The sequence below is a fragment of the Phalangium opilio genome, unplaced genomic scaffold (assembly GCF_054372755.1).
Source record: "Phalangium opilio isolate 3A_F unplaced genomic scaffold, DU_Popi_V2 ptg000352l_1, whole genome shotgun sequence".
Lineage (NCBI taxonomy): Eukaryota > Metazoa > Arthropoda > Arachnida > Opiliones > Phalangiidae > Phalangium > Phalangium opilio.
This window is the reverse complement of record NW_028324228.1, coordinates 568,354-585,420: the sequence shown is the minus strand read 5'-3', so window position 1 is coordinate 585,420 and position 17,067 is coordinate 568,354. Positions and strand designations below refer to the sequence as shown.

At 38.8% G+C, this 17,067-nt stretch overlaps 1 protein-coding gene across 1 annotated transcript in view; it reads right to left on the bottom strand.

Annotated features, from left to right (window-relative positions):
- Positions 1-4,041: 4,041 nt before the first annotated feature.
- Positions 4,042-17,067, bottom strand: part of LOC149602718 (ATP-binding cassette sub-family C member 1-like) — a 37,565-nt gene continuing 24,539 nt past the window's right edge. The window contains exons 11-21 of the mRNA XM_089860381.1: positions 16,857-17,003; positions 16,180-16,270; positions 15,155-15,522; positions 14,417-14,584; positions 13,722-13,897; positions 13,364-13,466; positions 12,750-13,274; positions 11,735-11,934; positions 11,275-11,401; positions 4,315-5,084; positions 4,042-4,237 (exon numbers count right to left, since the gene is read on the bottom strand). Of these exons, the coding sequence (XP_089716507.1) occupies positions 4,126-4,237; positions 4,315-5,084; positions 11,275-11,401; positions 11,735-11,934; positions 12,750-13,274; positions 13,364-13,466; positions 13,722-13,897; positions 14,417-14,584; positions 15,155-15,522; positions 16,180-16,270; positions 16,857-17,003 (2,787 nt within the window). The 3' untranslated portion in view covers positions 4,042-4,125. The remainder of the gene's footprint in view (positions 4,238-4,314; positions 5,085-11,274; positions 11,402-11,734; positions 11,935-12,749; positions 13,275-13,363; positions 13,467-13,721; positions 13,898-14,416; positions 14,585-15,154; positions 15,523-16,179; positions 16,271-16,856; positions 17,004-17,067) is intronic.

Below are 17,067 nucleotides of genomic sequence, written 5' to 3'. Positions count from 1 at the left end.
TTTTGCCCTCTGCCACGACGATCCCTGTCACGATACTGAGCACGACCTCTGGTGAATGAATCAAACTTTTGGTTCAATTCCTCGATTTGTTGAGCAAGGCGCCGAACAGATGGTGGATCGTCGGCCTCTGGGTTATTTGCAGTAACAGCTGATATTGTGGTTGGGCGGATGGTCTCGACGATCTTGTCAGCTTGAGCGGCAATCTTGTCTAGGTTACTTTCGTTGCTCATGACTAATATACCTCGGACTTGCTCAGGAAGTTGGTCCATGAACAGTGATTTTAGTATAGCATCATTGGCTTGTGAACCAGCTTGAAGACGCATCGTTTGCAGGAAGAGTGAGGGCTTCTGGTCGCCGATTTGCATTCCGCTTAGTAGTTTGCGTAGCCTTTTTTCGTCCGTATCGCAGAATGAAGAGATTATTCGTGCCTTTAATGCTGTGTAAGGATTTTCCGGAGGCACCTTGACGATGTCAGCGACATAAGGAATGATGGTTTGGTCCAGGGATTGTAATACGTAGTCGAATCTTGTTTGTTCAGTAGTGATTCTGCTAATTCGGAATTGGGATTCTATTGTGGAGAACCAGAGGTCAGGAAAATCTTGTCTTTCCAAAATAGAGGAAGCTTGACTGAGAGACGCGAAATTTCATGGCTTTCGGGCTTCTCCTCCTTGATGAAGTCCTTAGTAGACATCACTTGGTGAAGTTTCTCGGTTAGATACTTAATTTGTTCCGTTAGAGAAGTTTCCTCATCGTCGTCGTCGTTCGTAAGCATATCGTTCTCCGTATATCGCTTTAGGCTTGTGTAAAAAATAAACTATCCGGGTCACCAATTGTGGGTACGTAAGTCGGAGAGACAGAAAAACATGTTAGCGTCACGAATCAACTAAACTTTATTATCTTTTGTTATGCTATATGGGTTTGTCTGGGTTTCCCATCGTGGTTAGGTCCCTCCGGGAAACTGGATTCCTTCCCTTGTAATCGACTTTCGCCCAAAGTTAAGTTCTTGTCTTTCACCGGTTTAAATAATAATTTAGCTCGCCAAGAAGAGATTTTACAAACACTTGAACTGTTTGGGTAGATAAATTTCATATAAAAATATCTCCGGGCCTTAGCGTGCCCTAAGCAGTAATTTTAAATTTCTTGCAGAAGACATAACAAATAAATGAATTTTCAGAGTGACGTTTTGCCTGCGTTCAGTGAGATAAACCGATCTTATGTATTATACTGAATCGAAATCTTTGGTACTTTTCACTGAGCGTATTTATTGTGACGTCGACAAAAACAGTAAACCCGTCCTGAAACAAGCTGGTATGTGCCCAGACAAATTGGAGAAACACCTATTCAAATGTTAGCGATGGGGGAATTTTCAGCTATTCTCGAAGTGAAGCGAGTTTGCCACACATTGTCAGCAATTGCTATACTTACCGAATACCGCTGAATTTTATTTGACATTACCTAACTTAACCGGCATTGTTGTTCCGAGAGCTCGAGCAAATCTTTGGTAATACTTTCGACGGGTTGGGGATACGTGATAAACTGTTACATTGAGCGTCTGTTAAAAATTGCAAAAGTGCTTTACCTAACGCTTTAATTTCGCTAATGTAATTCCAATCGATTTCTTACAGCTAAAAGTTTTAAGGTTTGTCTTAAACGAAACCATTTCATGTTTTAAGCGATTTTAGTCAACACAAATATTTCAATATTTATGTTAAATACAGTTTTGCGTGTTATAAGTTTATACCGGCTTCAGGTAAATGAGCTATTTTTCCAGTTCGGCAGACAAAAGTCATTTAGTATATTCAAAAGGTCCTTTAGTTAATACCTACAATCATTAAATCAATACAGAGAGTCTCATTTATTTTTGTAGGTATACCTTCCTTCTAGCTTCTAGGTCGCCTCTTACTCGGCGATGGGAGGAGCCTATTTAGGGGTAGCATAGTCCACTCTAATAGTGCGCTCACAGACGCTAGCTTCTCGGGCAACATATAGCGCACGTGAACGGAATTTTTGAGTGTGCTACATGAAACTGAAAGACACGCCCAAATACCTAGTCTTCAATCTTACTGGTTGTGAAATTTACGTCACACGCGAGTGCCGCGAAAATATGGCTTCTCCTATAGGTTTTTTTCACAGTGGACTAGATGATAATTCTAAACTTTGTTATTCATGTTAGTGAATAAATACATGGTTTCTTCGGGAACTATGGTGTCTCAAAGTATTCAGGTAGGGATCATTTCAATACTCCATAATTTCTGTCGTATTCAAAGGTTTCATCATCTCGACTGGGAGAGGTAAAATTTTGGTTTTCCCAACTTGTTTTATCATAAACTGCCCTCATCTAGTACTAGTTGCAAAACATTGAGAGTATCTCTTTAACACATTTTTAACACTTACATTTCTAAGAGCGTATGGTACCTCTATAAAACACTGCTAAACGTGCTAGTAATCATTAAAACCAGAAGTGGGATGAGACTAGAAGTGAAGGGCTCTAGCATTGATAGTAGATCCTGGCACAACTGAACAAATTTGAAATTCGAGGATTTATGCCGCTTCCCACGCGCCTACACTACTGAGAAAAAAATTGGTCGAATTCCAAAAACATTTCCTATCCCCTTCCCCTCAACCTAAAGCGGCCGAACACGGACGCGGCTCCTTGAATCTAGTTCGGCCGTCTACCACCGCGAGCGTATCACGTTTTGGAGGGAAAATTCAGAAACCGCTACTAGAGGGCCAACCGTTCTTGTGTTATCAAGAATATTCACTTTCGCCGAGTGAAGAATTTGGTTAGCTCAGTACTTCTGGTCTCATCTCACTTCTGTTAAAACTTAATTGAAAATTAAGGCTAGAAAAGGGCTTGAATAGAAATTTTGACGGTCGGTAAATACTCGAATAATTAATTTTTGACTAATGAAAAAGGCTCGAGTACTCGACATAACTAAAAAATTTCGAGGCTCTAAATCGGCATGAAACCCAATAATCAAGACTTTCACCCCTATAGACTATGAAGGAATAAAGGTTGGTAAATGATTGGAGTTTAACTGAAACATATATATCACGTAACTTTTACCCTCGACTTCGTGCGCGTGGAATAAGTACTATTTTGTAATAATTTATCGCAAAGCGTGCTCCAAAACCTGAATTGCCAAAGCCAAGCAAAACGAATAGAACGAAAGTCAAAGAAGTCGCTAATTAAACTGGGATCTCTCTTAATGGGCTTAGCCTTCAGGCTGTGGGTAGACCAAAGTCTTCAGTTCTCTTTGAGGAAAAAGCTTAACGTATAGTGTTCAGTAAGAAAACCTTAATATAAGATAAGTTTCACTATGGTTGTACCAAGAATTTATTTATTATAAGAATGCCTAAGTAGCGAGATTTTACGATTCTACTCTTACGCCGGTGTTAGTGGACAAATCAGCCCCACCCTTTCATGTCCGTCATTGCTCTGCGCTTTCTTATTGGATCCCGTGGGGATAGGTCATACACACGCGATTGACGTATTCCGAATAGAGAAAAAAAAACTCGAGCAAAGTAAACAAAAAGTTAGGCTGCCAGCGGTTCTGAAACGGTACGCGAATGGTTTTAATTGCCATTAACAAGTTAGTTAAAGGTTTTGAACCTAACTTAATGGATTTTGAACACGTGTCTGTACGTGAAAATCGTTAGTTCTATTATTGTTTCCAAATCGAATCAAGTGTACTATACTTATGATTTCGAAAGTTCCAAAAACCAAACCAAGGCTTAACGAATAGGTAAAAGAGATAGATGGTGGAAAACATAGAGTAAGAAAAAATATTAAGCCCCGCCTCCGTTTCCAGCCTCCCCCACCCATGAGGGGGGATTGTCACGCGCGCACCGGACGCCTTTTTAGGCATTCTTATAGTAAATAAATTCTTGGTTGTACTCAATCTGTTCATTAATTTTCTTTCCTAAGAACGTATCTTGTCAGATCACGGGGACCGATTGAAGTTTCTTTTATCTATGTATTTCTCAAATCATATTATGATGCACTTTACTTAGCTAGAAGAAGCTTAGAAAATATTCAAATAAATTATAATATTTCTTTATTAGACCCGTAACCAGTTGTATTTAAAGTTGAATGAAAATATAAGTGCTTGAAATTAAAGTTGTCTAGAGAATATTGGCATCTTTGGCCAATTCGTAGAACATCGATTTATCATCCTTCAAAAGTGCTTGAGGAGAGTCAAATTCCGCAATTCGGCCCTGATCGAGAAAAATCACCCTGTGAAGAGAAAAAGGAAACCAAATTAATCATCCACTTAGCCCCAATGCATAAGGCTTTTAAATAAATCAGTATACTTGTCGTAATCTAAAATTGTGTTTATTCTATGCGCGATGGTGATGATGGTAGAATCGGCGAATTCCTTCCTGATGGTCTCTTGAATGAGATCGTCAGTGTCCATGTCGACCGAGGCCGTTGCTTCGTCCAAGATGAGTATCTTGGTGTTCCTCAACAAAGCACGAGCCAAGCAGACCAACTGACGCTGTCCGACACTCAGATTCTTTCCTCCTTCCGCCACGGGGTGATCTAGTCCCTGTTCGAGTAATGCCACGTAGGGTTTTAGGTGCGAGTGTTCAAGGGCGGCCCACAGTCGCTGGTCGTCTTGTTGCCCGAAAGGATCGAGGTTGAGTCTGAGCGTGCCCGAGAAGAGTACAGGATCTTGGGGGATGATGGTCAGTCGCGATCTCAAATCGGACAAACCCAATCCTTCCACCTCCAATCCGTCTATGACGATCTGACCCTTCACCCCCTCGATCAGACGAAAGAGTGCTAGAGTCAGCGAAGACTTTCCTGCACCTGTCCGTCCTACCACACCCACTTTTTCTCCTGCCTCGATCCCGACATGTATGTCCTTCAATACAAAATCCAATTTCTCGCGGTATCTGGTGCTGTAGTTGCGAAATAGGATTTGACCTCGTTGAGGCCAGTCTGGTGGCGGTTGAGATTCTGGTTTGTTCCACTCGGCCTCGGACTCCAAATGGCAGTATTCGTCAACTCTTTCTATAGAGACGACATTGCTTTCCAAACCCGTACTTGCAGCGATGAAGATTTTGATCATCTGTAGAAGCTGTGATATAAAAATTTTAAAACTGTTTAATGATCTTGACTATGAATAATTATCCCATGTAGCACAAAAGTTTTCTTTTCTAGTTTGAACAGCTTTTTACTCAGTCGATTTATTTTGAAATTGAATAACCATTATTACTTCACAGCTGCAATTAATCAGACCGCTTTTATCCACAAACAAAATAAAATGTGTGAGGTATGTGTTCGGTTAACACCTTTCCACGTGGATGATGAAGTGTGGTTTTTAAATTCGTATTTCCCGCCCCGTTCAATTGAAAAACTTTTCAAACCATCGACTGAACCTTTCACAATTAAAAACGTCATTGGACCTGTTAACTATAAAATCACACGTGAATTCGATCCATCAAAATCGACCAAAGAAAAGCTATTCTAACGCTGAGAAGACGGAATGTATCCAAAAAAATTCGGATACTAGAAATAAATTCACAACAACCAGTATGAATTTATTCATCACTGACAGGAACCCATACTGTTACGCAGGCGCGTAGGAATGTTTCGAATTTAGGGGGTACAGTTTAAATATGGATTTGGGCGCCTCCCCAAAGATAAGGAAAATGTTGAATAAACACATTGAACAAGGTTAATGCAATGTACTTTAATGTGAAATGTGCATTGAGGAATTATTATTATTTATGAAAATTCAAAAATAAATTATATTGATGGTTTTTAATTCAAATAATGAAAAATACGACTTAAAAACAGCTATACTTTTTGTAGCATACTAAGCATAGTATCGTACATTATCTAAACACCGAGTTTTGATATTTGAAGCTCAAAATACTTTTGAACAGCAACCTCCACTTTCTTCTTCCTACCCATTTTGCGGATTATTGCTACTGCACGTTTTTAGAACAAAATTCTAGAGAATAGCCGATAGTAGTTTAAACCGATACCGATGTATCGGTTTAACCAAATATCTGTACCGATACCGATATTTTTATCGACCCATCTCGAGAAAATTCTAACAACTACAGCGTTTCCAGCTGACGCAAAGGAACTCGACAACAAGAATAGAAAATAAAATTTCATTTCCTTAATCAAATTTTTCCCAAGCTTGCCGTTTGACCTTGCATGACTTACTCATGCCTCATGAGAAGAAATAAGTGTGCATGCGCGGGTAGGGCAAAACATGGAGCTTTTAGACTAGGGTTGTAAATTATCCGGAAAAATAAAACGCGGAAAATTTTCCGCTAATCGGAAAAATATAAAACTAGCAATTAAGTGAGCTTTGAGTCAATTTATCAAACTTTTAAAGACGATCACTATCCTTTATACCTGATAACTTTTAGTTTCGCTTGGGTCTCTTAACCAGTCCTGGAAATAAGGTTAATTTTTAAACTGGTCCTTGGGACCAGCGACCCCCTAGTGTCCGTAATATTAAACTGGTCTCCGGACTGGTCCCAACCTTTGTTCTCCTATAGTTTTGTAATTAATAAACTGGTCCCGAGGACCAGTAACCCCCACTTTTTGAATTAAAAACTAGTCCAAGCAATTAATAAACTGGTTTTGGACCAGAGTAAGTGTGCTATTTCCCAGACTGCTCTTAACGGTTAGGTGTCTGACTCTCTAACGCCTTCTACCGTCATAAGAGCAAACAGTAACGCTATGCATGCAAGCGATAGCCAATGATTGAGCTTTTGCTATAGAAAATAAGGGTCACTAGACTCTGTGCCCTTGGACAATTTTTTCCACTCCGAATTCACCGAAAACAAAATAATGAATGTTTTGAAAAGAAAGGCAACTGAAAGATTTTAAATATTTAACTTTTTAATTGAGAAACCGGTAGTGGAAAAATACGGAAAATTTTACGGAAAAATATAGCTCTATTTTAGAGCTGATTCCAAGAGAAAGAAATGAGAATTCGGTGGTAAATTACCATCGTGGTAATTTACCAGTGTAAAATATGCACAAAAAGAAGCATACGAATTAAGTTGCAAAGTTCCGGAAAAAGACTGGGTTTCGTCGTGCAACTTTCTTGCTGTCATTGCCTTTAAAACAACTTTTCTCCGAGTCCGCTTTATTTTCACAATAGACCATTTCGGTATTCATCTCTGCACAGGCGTGATTGGTCTTTAGCGCCCCAAATTTTTGAAGCTGTCTTTGACAAGCTAAATACTCTCTCTACCTTTTTATGCCTCACCAAAGACGGGCTCTTTGCTCCGCCGCTACGACGGAGAATGGCGCTGGGCGAAATACCGAAATGGTCTATTCACCTCTTTTTTACTTGGCGCCCTTTGATTATAAACTTGCCGCCCTTTCTGTCCAATTTAGGCGCCCTAGTAAAATTTTAGGGGGTACAATGTACCCTTGTACCCCCACCCCGTTCCTACGCCACTGCTGTTATGAATGTCGCGCCGAAATTTTAAGTTTTAAACTGTTTTTAGAAATTTTATCTATGTAAAGTAAAAATCAAATAATCCTAAAAAAACAAATAAATGTATAGGTCTAAAATTAACAAATATACCAATGTAAAAAAATATATATTCAACTTAAAATAGATAATAGCTAAAAAACCTTTGCTGATTTAAGATAATGGAATTTTACAAAAAAATGGGCACGTGACCAAATAGGGATCGCGTCTCTTCCTAATATGGGCTTGGAAAGCTCACTCTCGACAAGATCTCAAACGCGAGAAGTTCCCTTAAATTTACCTTACTAAAATAAACTATTACCAGCTAATAAAGTTGCAAAGTTTATTGTACCGAAAGCAATTATTTACTTACCAAATTACCAAAAGAAAAAATATATATACAGGGTGTTTCTGGAAAGTCTGGCACAAATTAAAAGGCATGTTCCTTGGGTCAAAAGGAGTCCGAAAGGTCCTATGACGTTTTGGGGTAAAGCGCTTCGTTGCGACGTTATGGGCTCTCAAAAGTAGGCCGAAAACAAGGAGATTTTGCAGAATTATAGCACTAGTATTGTGGTTTTGACCGAATTGTTTTCGATTATTGAGCATAAGGCAATGATCGAAATAAGTTCAAACCTATAGGAAGACCGTGAACGTGTTAAACGGCCAAAAGCGTTAATCCCTTTGTTTTTATTAATGATTGTAATTAAAGGTAAGGAAAGTAGCTCAGATATCGGTTACTTGTTTGTTCAGATGTACTGGTAACTGACCAGTCTTTTATTCTTTTTTTCAATTAGACACATTACTTTTACAATAATTCGAATGAACCCCTAAAATTTTACAATAAATCGAATCGATTCCATTAATTTTACAATAATTTAAATCGAACCCATTACATTTACAATAATTCGAATCGAACCCCATTACTTTTACAATAATTCGAATCGAACCCAATTAAATTGTTCTACAAAAATTGTTCAAAATGGGCACCATCAACGTTTAAGCAAACTTGCGCGCGTCGTTTGAAAGATTCACGAATACGTTCGAAGATTCCTGGCGTGTTACGGATGCTATCACATCCATCAATTATCCTTTGTCGTAAGTCTTCGACATCGCGAACTTCACTTCGGTATACCAAGTTCTTGAGATGGCCCCAAAGAAAAAAATCGCATGGGTTGAGATCGGGAGATCTTGCTGGCCACGCAACAGTTCCGCCTCGACCTATCCACCTCCGTGGAAACGCGACATCAAGATATGCTCTAACTTGAAGACTAAAATGGGGCGATGCGCCATCTTGCATGAACCACATTATTTGTCACAGTCGTAACGGTACGTCTTCTAAAAGCTCCGGTAAATTGTCACGCAGAAAGGTCAAGTACGCCTCCCCATTTAGCCTCGGTTGCAAAAAATTAGGCCCAATTAAATGATCTCCTACAATTCCGCACCAGACATTCAAACTAAACTGAACTTGATGTTTCATGACAGAGGTCGCGTGCGGGTTTTGTTGCTTCCACTCTTGATAGTTATGCAAATTAAGTATCCCGTCACGCGGGAAATTCGCCTCGTTGGAAACTAGCAAAGTACGCGGAAAGTCTAAGTCATTTACCCGTGCCAGAAACCACTGGGAGAAATCGACCCGTCTCGGATAATCAGCTTCGTTTAAAGCTTGTACCTTTTGCAAATGGTATGGGTGGAACTGATGTCCTCGAATGATTTTCCAGACGATTACCTGGTTAACGCACAATTGCCGCCCGACGTTCCTGGTACTGGTTGTTGGTCATCTTCGAAAATTGTCAAAACGGTGTCCTCTACATCCTCGGGAACAATCGCCGCACGAGGTTCAGGTCCCGACGGTTGAAGTTTCCCGGTTTCTCTCAAGCGTCTGTCGACTGCCGTAAATGTTTGTCGATTGGGAACTTGTCGTTGAGGAAAGTGCTCCTGGTACAAGCGCCGAGCTTCCACCACATTTCCCCGAGTCAGTCCATACATAAGATGGATATCTGAGTACTTTGCATTCGTGAAGTAGACCATGATTAGTTCCAGATAAGCTACCAAATGTGCACGTACGCCATGAAGCACGTTAAGGTAAACACATTTAAGCCGTCTGTAAAAAACCTACAACTTCTGACGTTGAAAACTACCCTAATGTTTAGACCAACACAGCATAATTGGTTTTTAACGGAGGTGGATAGGTCGAGGCGGAACTGTTGAGTGGCCAGCAAGATCTCCCTATCTCAACCCATGCGATTTTTTCTTTGGGGCCATCTCAAGGACTTGGTATACCGAAGTGAAATTCGCGATGTCGAAGACTTACGACAAAGGATAATTGATGGATGTGATAGCATCCGTAACACGCCAGGAATCTTCGAACGTGTTCGTGAATCTTTCAAACGACGCGCGCAAGTTTTCTTAAACGTTGATGGTGCCCATTTTGAACAATTTTTGTAGAACAATGTAATTGGGTTTCATTCGAATTATTGTAAAAGTAATGGGGTACGATTCGAATTATTGTAAAAGTAATGGCGTTCGATTCGAATTATTGTAAATGTAACGGGTTCGATTCAAATTATTGTAAATGTAACGGGTTCGATTCAAATTATTGTAAAATTTTAGGGGTTCATTCGAATTATTGTAAAATTTAAGGGGTTCATTCGAATTATTGTAAAATTTAAGGTTTTCATTCGAATTATTGTAAAATTTAAGGTGTTCATTCGAATTATTGTAAAAGTAATGTGTCTAATTGAAAAAAAAGAATAAAAGACTGGTCAGTTACCAGTACATCTGAACAAACAAGTAACCGATATCTGAGCTACTTTCCTTACCTTTAATTACAATCATTAATAAAAACCAAGGGATTAACGCTTTTGGCCGTTTAACATGTTCACGGTCTTCCACTATGTTTGAACTTATTTCAATCATTGCCTTATGCTCAATAATCGAAAACAATTGGGTCAAATTTCAAAACCACAATACTAGTGCTATAATTCTGCAAAATCTCCTTGTTTTTCGGCCTACTTTTGAGAGCCCATAACGTCGCAACGAAGCGCTTTACCCCAAAACGTCATAGGACCTTTCCTAGTCCTTTTGACCCAAGGAACATGCCTGTTAATTTGTGCCAGACTTTCCAGAAACACCCTGTATAGACTAATTAATTTTTCAGTCGGTTAATTAGTTCTTTCAAACAATATTAGTTCTGCCAACAACCCTAATTCAAAGAATCTATTCGCAACACATACTCCATCTTAGAATGGATAATAAGCCATATATGCCATGCTGCGATTAAAGGAGTGAAAGAGGGTAAGGGCCTTCCTAATATCGCTCTACTTTCCTTATTTGCCATTGATGTGATTGGGTTATAAAAAATTCTACGGTGGCTTCCGAAAATACTGCACCTCCTGTTCAGCCATAGCCCAATTATTCCTTCTAAAAAGTTTTATAACTTCCTGTTACTGAAGACCAGATGAAAATAAGAAACAGGAGGTCGTGTTTTCTTGATGGGGGAGATATGTAAAATAAATACTAACAAAATATTATTTAAGAGGATTGAATTTAGAATCATTAGTTTAAAAAACATTGAAGATTGTATAGGATTTGGCGCGTGGGTTTTGACAAAAGGAGGAGGACGGAAAAAGTTGAAATGCCGTTTGGTTTGGAATGCAAAGATGTTTAGGAGAAACTGAAACTCGAGCTAAAATTAATGATGTTTAGAACATATTTTGGGACCAATTATAGAGAACATACAACCCAAACAATTACCGGATATTCTGAGACGACAGGAGTATTTATGTACTTTCGCTTGTAGAAAACTAGTTGATTTACTTACAAAATCAGCATTAGCCAAGATCATTCCCACAAAAACAGTTGACATGGTCTCTTTGCTCAAGATAATAAAAAGTGCGGTGCAAAACAGCATGCCATTACCAAGAAGATTGTAGCGCACTGTCAGCCACCTGGAGAGAAATTATAATTTGTTGACTTAATATATCATTGTGTTCAGCCAAATGGGCGTGTACATTAACAGTCTGTTAAGAAAGTCTTTGCGCGTTGCTGTTTGCACACATATTTTACGATATGTCGAACACAACTTCAAAGCGCAGTTTAACAGTTTTGTTCATGTAAAACTGATCGAATAACAACGAAAAATAGAGTTGAACTTAAAGTCGCAATGCATTCTTAGCGTGATTTTCTCAGCTTCCACTAAAAATTCACTTCAAAGCTAAAAACGCACTGTCGACTTAAAAATGGTCCTAGTTAACGTCATGAAAATGCAGTGCTGCCTATACCTTTGCGCCATGTTCATCATATAATTAGCGGCCGTACATTCGTCGACCAGATTCAGGAATTGCCCTTCGAAGCACTCTCCAGCCTGACATGCCCTGATGACTGTGCTGCCAGCCACTGATCCTTCCACGTGCGAAAACAAGAAGGAATTTCTGAGACTTATTATTCGCTTTAATTGGCGATTGCTTGACATCAAGAAACGCTGCAAAGATATAATAAATAGGAAAAGATAAGCAAAATTTCTAAGTTGGTCCCGTCAGGAGCACGGGAAAACTCGCCAGCGGTAAGATCCATTGCCGTCGAGAGATCTTGAGGGCTCCGGGGAAAATGACAAAATCGCGTATCCGCATCAAGACAACCCTACAGGTGGCCCGGAGCCCTGGAAAACTGGGCGAATTACCCCTCTTTCGACAGTCCTGGTAAGACCTGACTTTAACTCCGTTAATTTTGGATAAGTAAACTTAGTTGTTACACTTCCTTCCGAAACAAGTGATGGGCAAAGAAGAAAGGAAACAGCCCATAGGATTTTGGGAGAAATAATGTAAAACATTTTGTTTTCTTTTTGGTGCAGTTTTTCTATTTGCGTATACTACGTGGCTTGGTTAGCCATCGGTTTGTGGAAAAAGAGGCTATAAATCTCAATAATGTACGATTGAGGCCAGTGCAATCTTCGCTCCATAATGCTAATGATAGGTAAAAGAGTTGGATTAAACCTCGAAGTACACTGTCTTCCCGCACTTGTAATTACATGAAATTTGCAATATCTAGACTCTGAATCAAAAATAACTCTGGGAAAATTTTATTCTGTAACTGCCACGGGCACCGAGAAACCGCCCATAGAATTTTTGTAATGGGAATCTTTTTTTCTTTGATATTTTTTCGACACTTCTATGTATCAATTTAGTCTCCGTGCAAAAACCTCTCTAAATGAAAGTGCAAATCGCTCAATATGAACTATATTCACTCGAGTAGTATTGATAAAATATTTGTGAGTAAATTTATAAGTAAAGTTCCTACCTGAAACAAAAAGGATGCAACGGTAACAGCAACGCAGGGAATTACGAATAAAGGTAAAAATACTGCATTTGCTATCGTCGAAAGACCTATATATATCAATCCATAAACAGTTTGTCTTAACACTGGAGGTAACTGCTGGTCGAGGGCGTCAATATCTTGCGAGAAACGATTGAGTATCCTTCCAAAGGGGGTCGTATCGAAGAAGGCCATGGGAGAGCGAAATATGCAGTCTAGCATTTTCTCGTGTAAACAGTTTGCCGCTCGTAGAGAGCGAAATAAGTTCAAGATTATACTCGCACATGTCACAATGGCTTGGCTTACACCAAGAATGACTAAGACCGCGATACGGGTTGTTTTTAATTCTGGGTTTGCTTTTACATCTTCCATGGTGTCCGCGCACCACAGCGACAGCCAGTACACAGACGCCAAATTGAACACTGAAGCACTGGTAAGTGTTACAACAAATATTATAAACCATATTATCCCATAAGCTTTAAAATACTGTTTGTATTGCGATATGGATATCTGTAACATATCATTATCATAAGTAAAAATGTGTTGAGGACGTGGACGGTGGAGGTCCACAATCCTTTTCTCTTTCATATAGTACGTACATTTCCTTCTTTGAGAGTCTCTTTAATAACGAGGTTTGCTTCATCTTCGTCCAATACTTTTTGTTCCAATGCAATGTGAAATTTTTCAACTTCAGTCTTCATCCTAATATAAAATGTTACACCAGAATTTATAAATTAACAGAAACGTTTTCAACTTGAAAGAAGCCCTTTAAACAAATTAAAATTAAGGCAATTTCTGCAGGCAGTACAAGTCACTTGTCGGTAGTCCATGAAGAGTTTCACCTATTTATTTTCTACAAAATATGGCTAATTTCTATGACATAAAGCTTTCTTCTGAAGATTGTCAATGTTCACACTTATCATATGCTTTCTGTAGATACAGTTCCAATATACTCACGATGTTTCTGCTTTATCCTCGTCGTTCATGTGTTGCGCGAAATATTCTCTGGCCATTCCCTGACGACTCATGATTTCGTCATAGGTTCCCCTCTCGATGATTCGGCCGTCGTTCATGAAGAAGATCTCGTCCACTTCTCGAATGAAGCTCAAGTTGTGAGTTACCAAAACTCTCGTCTAAAATAAATTGAAAAGCTATTTATCGAACTAGGAAGAGCGTATCCTTGATACGCATCTTTAAAAGGTGTGAGATCAAGGGTCGTAAGAGTTTATTTAAGTTAATTAAACCCAATTTTCTGCTTGGCAATGAAAATATGTTAGCTGAAGTCTTCAGCGTGTATAACATGAATCACACTTTCTTCACGGTATATTTCAAATAATGATATGTATTTAAAGAAATTGACAATCCGTTATATAGTGGCGGGGCAAGAAGTATATTTTGAAGTAGTGGTGTTACTATTTCGTGGGCAATGTCACGTGACTGTAAGCGCGGAACGACTCGGAGAATATATTTAATGGATATGCCGATAACCATGAATTTAAAAGAAATGTTGACATCACCAACGAAATTATTTTGTTATTATTTCGACTAATAGAAAAATGTTAAGATGAAATTATTTCAAACCAAAACTTTACTCGGTATTGTGTTGTCACGCTATGGAATTTCATGAGAAATACAAGACTGACGTCACTTACTTTGTTACGGAGTAATCCATTTGGTCCAATAACTTCGTCGAAGAGATGTTTCGCCACGTGTGAGTCAACCGCTCCTAATGGATCGTCCAAGATATAAACATCGTCATTTCGATAAATTGCTCTGGCAACGTTAATCCTTTGTTTTTGACCACCACTCAAGTTGATACCCTATTATGTATAGGATCTAATTTAGCACATATACAAAGAAAGTGGCAGCTCTGAAAACTAAACCCTTCTATAAATTTTCGTTTCATCTTCTAAAATTTTGAATATAGATCCTTTGTTTCAACTTTCAACATAAAAAAATCCACTATTCTGTAATAATAGGAATAATTCGAGCCTGTAAGACAAACCGGAAACGTTGTATCTATTCTGAGTTTTGTTTGGTTTTTTGTTACAATTTTGTTCAAGCCCACTTTATCAAGACAATTTTTCCTATGAGATTGCACATTATCTGAAGTGTGCATATTTTATCAAATTCGCCTTAGAATGGTTGAAGACTAAAATTTTCCAGATTGTGCAATGGCGTTGGTTAAAGATATTAACTTATTGAAATACCCATTGACATAACCAAAGGTCTTCAAAGAAGGTCTTTTGAGAAGAGAAAATACCATGCAGCGTTATGACTTCTCAAACTGGTCTTAACGAACATTTGTTCTTGAAATTAAGTAAAAAAAACTACCTAATTTTGAAGTTTGCCTGTCACTTGTGACGAAAGGAATTTCCAATGATACGTACTCTTTCTCCGATCTCCGTCTCATCGCCAGCTGGTAGCTGTTCGAGATCTGCTTGGAGAGCACATGCGCGTATGACGTTGTTATATCTTTCCTGGTCCATGTCGTCGATAAAGAGTATATTCTTTTTGAGGGAATTGTTCTGGATCCAGGGTTGTTGAGTGACATATCCGACTCTCCCGACCACTCTGACCTCCCCTTCTACTTTCTCAATCTCCGAAACCAGAGCGGACAAGAGTGAAGACTTGCCACAACCCACCGGACCCACCACGGCCACCAGTGAACCACGCGCCACATAGAAATTGATGTCCTTCAGAGACGCGGCTGGCTCTTCCAAGTTCCAATGAAATATTCCCCTGTTAATCTCAATTGCTGAAATTTATATAGAAATAATCAATGTATGTTTTACTCCATCGATGAGAGCTGAGCTCAGGAACAAGCGATATTGGCATATTCTGATGAAAAATTACTTTGTAACAGAACTGAATTTAATAGACTATATTACTGAAATCTGAACCGCTGAAACGTCTTCAAAGATCCCATAGCTTAACACGGTCTGAACTTGAGTGACTATTTTCCTGAACTCTAGACCGCTGAACCATATTTAAAAGTACCATGTTTAATAGTTCCATATTTCAACATTGTCAGAACTTGAGTGACTATTATACTGAACTATGAACCATGGTCTGAAGTTGAGTGACTAATTTACTGAACTGCTAAACTGATTTAATAGTTCTATAGCTTAACATGGTCTGAACTTGTGTGACTTATTGTATGCATCTCGAGACCAAATTATAAAGATTCCAATTTTCGAAACTCTATCAAGACCGAAAGATCACCAGAACAAACTCGCCAAAGATATAATGATCGCGAGACCAATCTGACCCGAGATAAAATAATCACAATACTAAACTTCCCTAGACCAAATCTGTGAGACTAATATATCCAGCGACCAAATTGACTAGACCAATTCAGCGATACCATTTTTCTTGCCCCAATCTCCAGTAGCTGTGTTCTTAATTAACGTACCATTATGGGCATCACTTGCCATCACCTTCACGAAATTCATGGTTTCCCTACGACTTAACAAGTTTGCAATTCTTCTTACCGAGACTTGAGTCTGTAAAGAATCACTTCTTGTATTGGTGTTATTTTTAAAAGGAAGGGTCAACAGGGTGTTACTTCTGATAATTTTGCTAAAAACAAAACCTGTTCGACTAGGAAACTATTTTCTAGTGCACAAGGTTTAACGCCTCCCAACAAATACTTGATTTGAAATAATATTGGTCCATAAGCGGCACATCGGGAACATTTGCAAGTGGTATTTGTAGCCAGTCATCAAATTAGAACCGGAAGCAAAATCATTTGTTTCATCTTATTTGCATTTTAGGGTCAGCGGAGAAAAAAATCAAAATTTTGAAATATAGACTAGAAATGTGACCATGATAATGCCGCCGATACGACCGATTGTTACAATTTTTCAATGAACAATTTAGGTGGGTCGTGAAATGGTGTGCCGCTATTGCTCGAGCTAGTTTATGTTCCGAATTATGGTTGACGTTACCAGATAAAACGTTGCAATATTGAAATTTTGCAAGCTCCAGAAAACCTTTCAACCAGCCAAACAGTTTTTAATATTAGAAAAATTTTCAATAGAAATCAGTTATCTTTGACCCTCCCTTCTATCTGTTTGACACTGATCTTACCATAACGAACGTGTTTATTAAATCCGGAAACGTAACCATTGACATCGCTAATAATCGTACCAATTGCCATGACACGAAAGCTTTCCTCATGGTAAGAACGTTGTCATCGTCAATTAAAACGTACATGGCGAAACATGGTGAACTTATCTGAATAGTTAGAAAAATATCTATCAATATCAAAAAGAATGTAAGTCCTGTAGTTAAATAGTAT